The 10089-nt window shown below is 39.3% G+C and overlaps 1 protein-coding gene across 3 annotated transcripts in view; it reads left to right on the forward strand.

The window, feature by feature from the left end:
• Window positions 1–7887: 7887 nt before the first annotated feature.
• The window catches only part of CCDC14 (coiled-coil domain containing 14), a 41106-nt gene continuing 38904 nt past the window's right edge, over window positions 7888–10089 (forward strand). The window contains exons 1-2 of one of the 3 annotated variants that reach the window (XM_081832598.1): window positions 7938–8021; window positions 8878–8975. Coding sequence is in view for 2 of the 3 variants with exons in the window: in XM_081832604.1 (XP_081688730.1) it covers window positions 7992–8021 (30 nt within the window). In the remaining variant the exon portion in view is untranslated. Of the gene's footprint in view, window positions 8022–8877; window positions 8976–10089 lie in introns of all 3 variants that reach the window. The other 2 variants (XM_081832604.1, XM_031032265.2) reach the window with 2 other exon arrangements.

Below are 10089 nucleotides of genomic sequence, written 5' to 3' on the forward strand. Positions count from 1 at the left end.
AGGGATGAGGAAGCTCTTCATCAGTGGCTATGGGTCCTTCCTCACCAATTTCCTGTCATTGACTAAGGATTGTTTCCAGAGGCATTGACTTACTGGCGTTTCCAGCTTGCCTGGCTTAAGGCCTGAGATTTCTCCTTTTGCTGCAGAAAAAATGCTCTCAGGTAGAAAGTCACGGGTGTTTACAAGAAGCAGCCTTTGAAGGCATTTGCATGGGGTACCACCAACATCTGCTACAATGCCTTACAGAGAGTTTAATAAAACAAAAGTTTAGCATTTTCATCACAGTTGTTTCTTTCCTTGGGTCAGGCACAAGTCAGTAGGGGCTGCAGGGCAATAAGTGACCGACACCATGTGAGTTCAAATCACACTTGACCCTCAAACCTGGCACATTGTCCCAAACCAACAGTTTCTTCCTTATGATGAGATCATTGCAAAGGGGCTTTCTTGGTCCTTGCTGCTAATAGACCCTTGTCAGATCCATCCCATTGGCCTTCCTCTCATGACCAGAAATATTTGAATCCTAGGATGATCTCAGTTAAGCTGTTAACCTGAGACCCCTGTAAGATATGGTTTATATTTCTCCTTTAAAAAGAAAAACATTCAGGAAGCAATAAAATCAAGATTTTATAAAGAAAAAGAAATGGGTTCTTTCTTTCCTAAATTAGGCTATTTTGATTAAAGTGAAGACTGCATATACATTTAAAGCTTCAGTGGGAAATGCAAAGATTATGGCTCAATTCCATGTTCTCTGTGCTTCATGCCCTCTCTCTCTGTGATACCGTTCAATCAGGTAGTTTCTCTAACTATCCTTAGTTAACCAACATCCAAGATCGACAGGGCCCTGCAACAGAAGGAGCTGGACAATCACATGTGAAAAGTTGGTTTTGAATTAGGTATATGAATAGGATTCTTAACCTGAAATCCTTGGAGAGGTTCCTGAATGTTTCTGATAATTATATATACATATATATATATGTATATATATATTTACATAAACATATATATGTGTATATATATATGTATATATATATGTGTGTGTGTGTATATATATATATATATATATATGAAATGTGCACATTAGCATTTTTCTGGGGGAAAAATAGAAAGCTTTTAGCAAATTCCCAAATTATATATGATCAAAAAAGGTTAGGAACCCTTGGGTTATTAATAATTCCAGAAGGCACTGAATGGCTTGAGGAAAAGCAACAGGGCAGCCTTGGATCTTCCTAAGCAGAACTGAGCTCATTCTTCCAACATTTATTTTATAATCCAGTCTACAGCTTCTTTATTTTTGAATCTTTTATCCTGGCTATAAATCTTAACTGTGTTTTTAGATTTTCATATACTTTGCAACTTTGGTGGTTCTATAAACTGGAGCTTGGTTAACATGAACAGAGACTTTCACACTTCAGAAGTGAGCCAATGGGAAAAGCCATTGGCCCAATGCTCTAAATTATAAAACATTGCCTAGACCAGGCAGAGTCACTAACCATGACACTAGAGAGACCTAAAGTTCCATATTAGGCTCAGAGGGGTGAGTCCTGAATAATCCTAATAACAGACTATCAAAATACATAAAGCAAAACTGACAGAACTGAAGGGAGAAATAAACAGCCATATAATAATAGTTGGAGACATGAATACCCCACTTTCAATAATGGATACAACAACTAGAAGATAAATATAGGACTTAAGTAACACAATAAACCAAGTAAATCTAACACATATACAGAATCAAAAATAAAACTGGAAAGGTCACAAATTTGTAGAAATTAAACAACATACTCTTAACCAATTGATCAAAAAAGAAATCACAAGAGAAATTAGAAAACACAAACAGAACATACCAAAACTTAAGGGATACAGTGAAAGTAGTGCTCAGGGAAAAATTTATAGCTACAAATGCTTACATTAAAAAACAAGATAGATCTGGGGCGCTTGGATGGCTCAGTCAGTTAAGCATGCGACTCTTGATTTTGGCTCAGGTCATGATCTCAGTGTCGTGAGATCGAGCCCCGCAATGGGCTCTGTGCTCAGCGCAGTCTGCTTGAGATTCTCTCTCTCCTCCCTCTACCCCTCCCCCCGCTCAAGTGTGCCTTCTTTCTCTCTCTTTCTCTAAAATAAATAAAATTTAAAAAAAAGATCACAAATTAACCACCTAACTTTATAATTTAAGGAACTAAGAAAGAAGAAAAAACTGAAGCTGAAGCTAGCAGAAGGAAAGAATAATAATTAAAGCAGAGATAAATGAAATAAAGAATAGAAAAACAGTAGGGAAATCAATGATTCTTCAAAAGATCAACAAAATTGATAAACCTTTAGCTAGATGGACTAAGAAAAAAAGAAAAGACTGAAATTACTAATATCAGAAATGAAAGGGGAGACATTACTACTGATTCTACAGAAATAAAATATTTATAAGATAGTATTATGAACATATTGGATAACCTACATGAAATGGGACAAATTCCCAGAAATCAAGACCAAGATTAAATCATGAAGAAATTGAAAATCTTAATAGACCTATATCTAATAAAGAGATTGAGTCAGCAATCAAAAATCTCCTTACAAAGATAAGTACTGGACCTGAGGGCTTCACTAGTGAATACTACCAAACATTTAAAGAAGAACTAATATTAATTCTTCTTAAACTTTTCCAAAAAATTGAAGAGGAGAGGACCCTTCATAATACATTTTATAAGACCAGCATTATTCTGATATCAAAGAAAGACACTACAAGAAAAGAAAACTATAGATCAATATCCCTTGTGAATATTGATGCAAAAATCCTCAACAAAATACAAGCAAAATGATTTCAGTAGCACATTAAAAGGATTATACACCATGACCAAGTGGGATTTATTCCTTGGATGCAAGGATGGCTCAACACATGAAAAATGGTCAATATAATATACCACATTAACAGAATGAAGGGAAAAAACCCACATGATTATCTCAACTGATGCTGAAAAAGCTTTTGACAAAATTCAACATCCTTTTATGATAAATACACTCAACCAAACAGAAATAGAAGGAAACTACTTCGAGGCATTTGAGTGGCTCAGTTGGTTGAGCGTCCAACTCTTGGTTTCAGCTCAGGTCATGATCTCGCAGTTGTGGCATCAAGTCCTGTGTTGGGCTCTGCGATTGGCGTGGAGTCTGCTTCAGATTCTCTCTCCCTCTCCTTCCCACTCACACACTCTCTCTCAAATAAATAAAATCTTAAAAAAAAAGAAGGAAACTACTTCAACATAATGAAAGCCATTATAAAAACCCATAGAGAACATCATACTCAATGGTGAAAGACTGAAAGCTTTTCCTTTAAGATCAGGAACATGCAAGAATGCCCATGTTTGCCACTTCAACATAGTACTGGAAGTTCAAGCCAGAGCAATAAAACAAGAAAAAGAAATAAAACACATTCAAATTGGAAAGGAAGATGTAAAATAATCTTTGTTCACAGAGTGTATGCCCTTATATGTAGAAAACCCTAAAGATTGCACCAAAAAAACTGTTAGAACTAATAAATGAATTCAACAAAGTAGCAGGATACAAAGTCAACAAACAAAAATTAGTTGCATTTCTATACAACTAATAAGGAACAATCTGAAAATGAAATTAAGAAAAGAATTACATTTACAATAGGCTTCAAAAAGAATAAAACACTCAGGATTAACTTAATCAAGGAGGTGAAAGATGTACAGTGAAAACTTCAAAACAATGATAAAAGAAATTAAAGACATAAATAAATGCAAACACACTCCATGTTCATGGATTGAAATACTTAATATTGTTAAGATGTCAATATTATCCAAAGAGATTTACAGCTTAATTCCTATCATAATCCCAGTGACAGTTTTTGCAGAAATAGAAAAACTCTTCCTAAAATTCATATGGAATCGCAAGGGACCCTGAATAACCAATACAATCTTGAAAGAGAACAAAAAAGCTGGATGGTTCACACTTCCTGATTTCAAACTTATTACAAAGCTACTGTAATAAAAATAATGTGGTACTGGGATAATGGCAAATATACAGACCAATGGAATTGATAGTCCAGAAATAAACCCTCATATATATTGTCAAATGATTTTTGACAAGGGACCATTCAATGGAGAAAGGACAGTTTTCCAAACAAATAATGCTGGGAAAATTGGATAGCTACATGCAAAAGAATGAAGTTGGATACTTACCTGACACCATACACAAAAATTAACTAAAAAATAGATCAAAGATCTAAATATAAGACTTAAAACTATAGAAATCTTGGAAGAAAGCCTAAGGCAAAAGTTTCATGACATTGGCTTTGTTATTGATTTCTTAGATATGACACTAAAGACACAGGCAATAAGAGAAAATGGACAAACTGAAAACTTCATGAAAATAAGGTTTTGTACATCAAAATACAATATCAAGGGAGTAAAAAGGCAACCCACAGAATAGGAGAAAATATTTACAAATCACATATCTGATAAGATATTCATATCCAGAATATGTAGAGAACTCCAAAACTCATCAACATAAATACAAACAACCCAGTTAAAAAATGGGCAAAGGACTGTTGATGGGAATGCAAATTGGTGCAGCCACTCTGGAGAATAATATGGAGGTTCCTCAAAAAGTTAAAAATAGAACTACCCTACAACCCAGCAATTGTACTACTAGGTATTTACCCAAAGGATACAAACATAGTGATCTGAAGGGGCACCTGCACCCCGATGTGGGGTTTTTTTGTTTCTTTTTTTAAAGATTATTTATGTATTTGAGAGAGAGAGATAGAACAAGCATGGGGAGGGGCAGAGGGAGACAGAGAAGCAGACTCCCCACTGAGCAGGGAGCCTGATGTGGGGCTTGATCCCAGGACCCTGGGATCATGACCTGAGCGGAAGGCAGACGTTTAACTGACTGAGCCATCCAGGTGCCCCTGCACCCTGATGTTTATAGCAGTATTATCAGCAATAGCCAAACTATGGAAAGAGCCCAATGTCCACCGACTGATAAATGGATAAAGAAGATGTGGTATATATACACAATGGAATATGACTCAGCCATAAAAAGAATGAAATCTTGCCATTTATAATGATGTGGATGGAGCTCGAGTGTATTTATGCTAATGAAATAAGTCAGTCAGAGAAAGACAAACACCGTATGACCTCATTCATATGTGGAATTTAAGAAATAAAACAGATGAACATATGGGAAGGGGGGAAAAAGGAGAGAAGGAAACAAACTGTAAGAGCCTTTTAACAACAGACAACAAACTGACATTGATGGAGAGCAGTGTGTGGGGGATGGGCTAGATGGGTGATGGGTATTAAACAGGGCACTTGTGATGAGCACTGGGTGTTGTATATAAATGATGAATCACTGAATTCTCTAGAAACCAATATTGCACTGTATGTTAACTAAAATTTAAATTTAAAAATGGGCAAAGGTTTTGAATAGACATTTCTCCAAAGAAGATACATAAATGACCCATAAGCACATGAAAAGATACTCAACATTACTAATCATTAGGGAAATGAAAATAAAAATTACAATGAGATACCACCTCACACCCACTAGGATGGCTACTATAAAAAACAAACAACAACAACAACACAAATGGAAAATAAGTGTTGGGGAGAATGTGGAGAACATGGAATGGTATCACTGTTGGTGGGAATATAAAATGGTACAGCCATGTGGAAAAGAGTATGGTAGTTCCTCAAAAAATTAAAAATAGAATTACCATATGATGGTATATACCCCCCAAAATTGAAAGCAGCGTCTGGCAGAAATATTGGTATACCCATGTTCACAGCAACAATATTTACGATAGCTAAAATGTGGAAGCAACTTAAATGTCCATCAACAGATAAATAAATAAAATGTGGTATATACGTACAATGAAATATTATTTTGCCTTAAAAAGGAAGGGAATTTTGACATATGCTGTAAGATGGATGAACTTTTGAAGCCAAGTGAAATAAGCCAGTCACAAAGGATAAATATTCTATAATCTTGTTTTGTTTTGTTTTTAAAGATTTTTATTTATTTATTTGACAGAGAGAGAGAGCACAAGCAGGGGGAGTGGCAGGCAGAGGGAGAGGGAGAAGCGGGCTCCTCACAGAGCAGGGAGCCAAACCTAGGGCTTGGGGCTCCATCCTAGGACTCCACCCCAGGACCCCGGGATCATGGCCTGAGCCGAAGGTAGACGCTTAACCTACTGAGCCACCCAGGCGCCCCTGTATGATCTTGTTTATACAAGGTACTTAATCAAAATCATAGAGACAGAAAGTAGAATGGTGGTTGCCGGGGGCTTCCCGGGCGTAGGGGGGTGGAATGGGGAGTTGTTTAATGGGTATGCAGTTTGACTTTCATAAGATGAAAACAGTTCTGGAGATGATGGTGGTGACGTTGCACAGCATTATGAATGTATTTAGTACCACTGAATTGTGCACTTAAAAATGGCTAGGATGTGTATTTTATGTTTTGTGTATTTTACCACAATAAAAAAAAAGGTGAGAAAATAAAGACAAAAAACACTGGAAGCTATTACCTTAAAAGCTAAAAAAGACGGGAAAAAAGGGAAAACCAAAAAGCAGACAAACAAAAAGGAGGGGGAGGAGCAAAAAATTCCAAACAGTAGGAAAATGGCACACCAGGCAGCCATTTTGTAATTGTAAATTACTGAGAATCGATGTTGATATTAAAAATCTCATGTTACAATAATATGCATCATATCATATTATTGTTTTAATATAGTTATACATATATATATACAGTTGGGAGAAATCTAGAAGGGAATGCACCAAACTGCTATGAGTGGTACTCCCTGGGATTATGGATGATTTTTCATTTCTTATCTCTATTTTCTAAAATACGCATGTATTAAGAAAAATCAGTGTAAGTTTCTAAAAACCAAGTCAACTTAAGGAAAAAACTTTGTAATCTCAAGTAACTATGTTAAACACTTATAGGAGAGGGATGAAGAAAGGGAGAGGTTTTCAAGTCTAATTCAATACAAAGCTAAATTTATTAAATACCTGGTTTCCCCAAATCAGTATGATTTTAGGTTTTGGATTTTTATTTTAATTTTAACTAAGACTTTCAAAACGTAGCTCTTCTTCCTATTAAAAAATGTAATCAGTTGGGTTAATTTCTCCCCAATTCGATTTAAAACATTAACCCAAAACTCAATGTCTTAAACACTAAAGACTAATTCCCATTAAAAACCGTGAAGCATGCTAATATAGGAACACTGAATCATTCTTCATTAACAGTAATTACCTCGATTGAAGAGTAAACAAGTATGCATGGAAGTAAAACAAAAATCCCAACTAATGAGCATCATTCTGAGATCAAGGGCGACAGCGAATAATTTTGAAATTGCCATCAGAATTACGCAAAGATAACCAGACCGAGGATTGATTTTTATTGACTATCAAAAACAAAGTCATTCAAAATAGCACACAAAACACAGAGCGAACCACTTCCTTCTGAAACCTAACCGCCCTCTTCCTCAGTCCCTTCCTCTGACCCTGGAGAATGCCTGTCGCCACTTCCCCCGGCTCGTGCAGGGCACAGGTCCTGCACCAGAAGCCCTCGCAACAGAGCAGTGAACTCATTTCTTTCAGGCGTTCAGGGGCGGGACTCCTCAGCCCCGTGCGCACTCCGAGCCCCTCCCGGCCGGCCCCACCCCCCTACCCCGGGCCCCGTCCCGCCCTGCCCCGCTCGCATGCTGTGGGCTTCTCCCACGCTCCCTGCCTGTGTGTGACGAGCCGGCGGCTGGGAGGGGTCAACTGCGCACGCCCAGAGCGCTGCGTTGAGAGTACTGGAGAGACCTTGGCTGTACTCCCGAAACGATGAGGCGCGGCGTTCGGCGGGCTCCTTCCCGGAAGCGGAAGCTTGGGGGGCGGGCCAAGGGGGGCCGGGAGTCAGCGGCGGTTAATTCTTTTTATCGGGCGGCTTTACTTCCCTCCGTGTGGGCTTCCCTGAGGCTGCGAGAGATGGTCAGGTCCGGATCTCGATCGGGCCAGGTGAGGGCTGCGGACCTGAGGCGTCCACCATGGGGGTAGAGAGGGATTGAGGGGGTTCTAGTGCCGGGAGAAGTGCAAAACTCTGAAAAAAGTAAAAACAAAGACAATGCGGCGGCATTAAAAATGCTGAGAAAGGGGAGTTGGGGGGACACCCAATCTTAACATCCTAACAGCCGCTCCGTCCCTAGACGTATATTCTGTTTTAATCGTAGTAGTCCGCCAGAGTGCTGGCTTCGGTGTGGGGCGCGGGTTCGAGTCCAGCCTCCGCCCTGGGTGGAGGAACCTCTCCAAGGCTCAGTACATTGTCGCATCAAATCCAGGTTCTCGGCTTTTCCACCTAGTGCCGCTATTAGCTGGTCCTCCGTCACAATTGCTGGTTATTTTACCACTGGTAAAAACAAACGTCTCCCAATTAGTGCCCCCGCCTTCAGCCTTACCTTTCTCAAATGCATACCCCTCGTTGTAACTAAATGGTTCACTTTTCTGCTTAAAAATTGACACGAACACTTTGGTTTCAAGGTAAAAATCTCAGTTCTTTGCCTGTCAATACAGCGTTTTTTTGATCCCACCAGTGCATTCCTTACCAGACCCCGCCTCCATTCCTGAAGTATCCAGCACTGTTCACCTGTTCTGTATGTCGTGGATGCCCCATGCCCCCTCATGCTTCCATGCCTTTGCACTTTCTTTTCTGTCCGGCTTAGAATGCTCTTCTATTCCTGGTACCTCCACTCTCCATCTCCTCAGCTCGAGGGCGACGTATAGAAGGCTTGCCTAGCACACGTACATCCCCATTGTTTGGGTGCTCCTTGCCGCCCCTTTTGTGCTCTGTGCTAACCAGAATCAAACTCCTTTTCAGGCGAGAGACGTTGCCAATATGTTTACCTCCCTTATTACACAATTTATCTCTATATTCTCAAGGCTTTGGACAGCACCTGGCATATAGTAGATTTTCAGGTAATGAATCAACTATTTCTCAGAGACTTGCTACCTAGAGTGATCTTACTCCTCTTTAAATATATCCACCTCTCTTTCTTACGCTTTTTTTCAAGACCTGGCTCAAGACTTTTTTTTTTTAAAGATTTTATTTATTTATTTGACAGAGATAGCGAGAGCAGGAACACAAGCAGGGGGAGTAGGAGAGGGAGAAGAAGGCCTCTCGCCCAGCGGGGAGCCCGATGTGGGGCTCAATCCCAGGGTCCTGGGATCATGACCTGAGCGGAAGGCAGACGCTTAACGACTGAGCCACCCCGGGTGCCCCTCAAAAGACTTTCTTCATGAGTACTTCCTGACCATCCTCACCCTTTTAGATCTTTCTCTTACATTGAGTAAACTCAAGAGTATGTGCAGTCAGAAAGCGGGGGAAAACATGGTTTTTGTAATCATGGTCACCTACAGATTCAGATTCCCAGTCTGCCACTACTGTGGTAGTGATATTAAGCAAAGTACTTTTTACTTCTCTAAGCCTCCTTTCCCTTAGCTATAAAATAGGTGTAAGTAGGTATCATTCTGCCTCAAAGAATTGGGGAGATTAAATGAGAGAACCTGGTAAAACATCTGTTTCACTCTTGGCATAAATATGCAACAAAATTTGGTTCCTTTAAAAACAGTTTACAACCATCTTAACGATAAGAATAGCTAACATTTAGGTAGCACTTGTGTGAAAGATGCTACTCTTAAGTATTTTTACATAGTACACATAATTCATTTAATATTCATAATAGCCTTATGAGGTAGATACTATTATCATTTCCATTTTATAGATGAGGAAAGTGAGGAACGAAGAGTTCAAATAATTTTCCTGTAGTTACAAAACTCATTAGCAGTGCAGCAGGATTCAGACCTACAAAGCTGGTGCCAGAGTCCATTCTTTTTTTTTTTTTTTTTAAAGATTTTATTTATTTATTTGACAGAGAAAGACACAGCGAGAGAGGGGACACAAACGGGGAGTGGGAGAGGGAGAAGCAGACTCCCTGCCGAGCAGGGAGCCCGATGCGGGACTCGATCCTGGGACTCCAGGATCATGACCTGAGCCGAAGGCAGTCGCTTAACCAACTGAGCCACCCAGGCG

Source organism: Leptonychotes weddellii, chromosome 1, assembly GCF_054177405.1.
Source record: "Leptonychotes weddellii isolate Sample4059 chromosome 1, ASM5417740v2, whole genome shotgun sequence".
Taxonomy (NCBI): domain Eukaryota; kingdom Metazoa; phylum Chordata; class Mammalia; order Carnivora; family Phocidae; genus Leptonychotes; species Leptonychotes weddellii.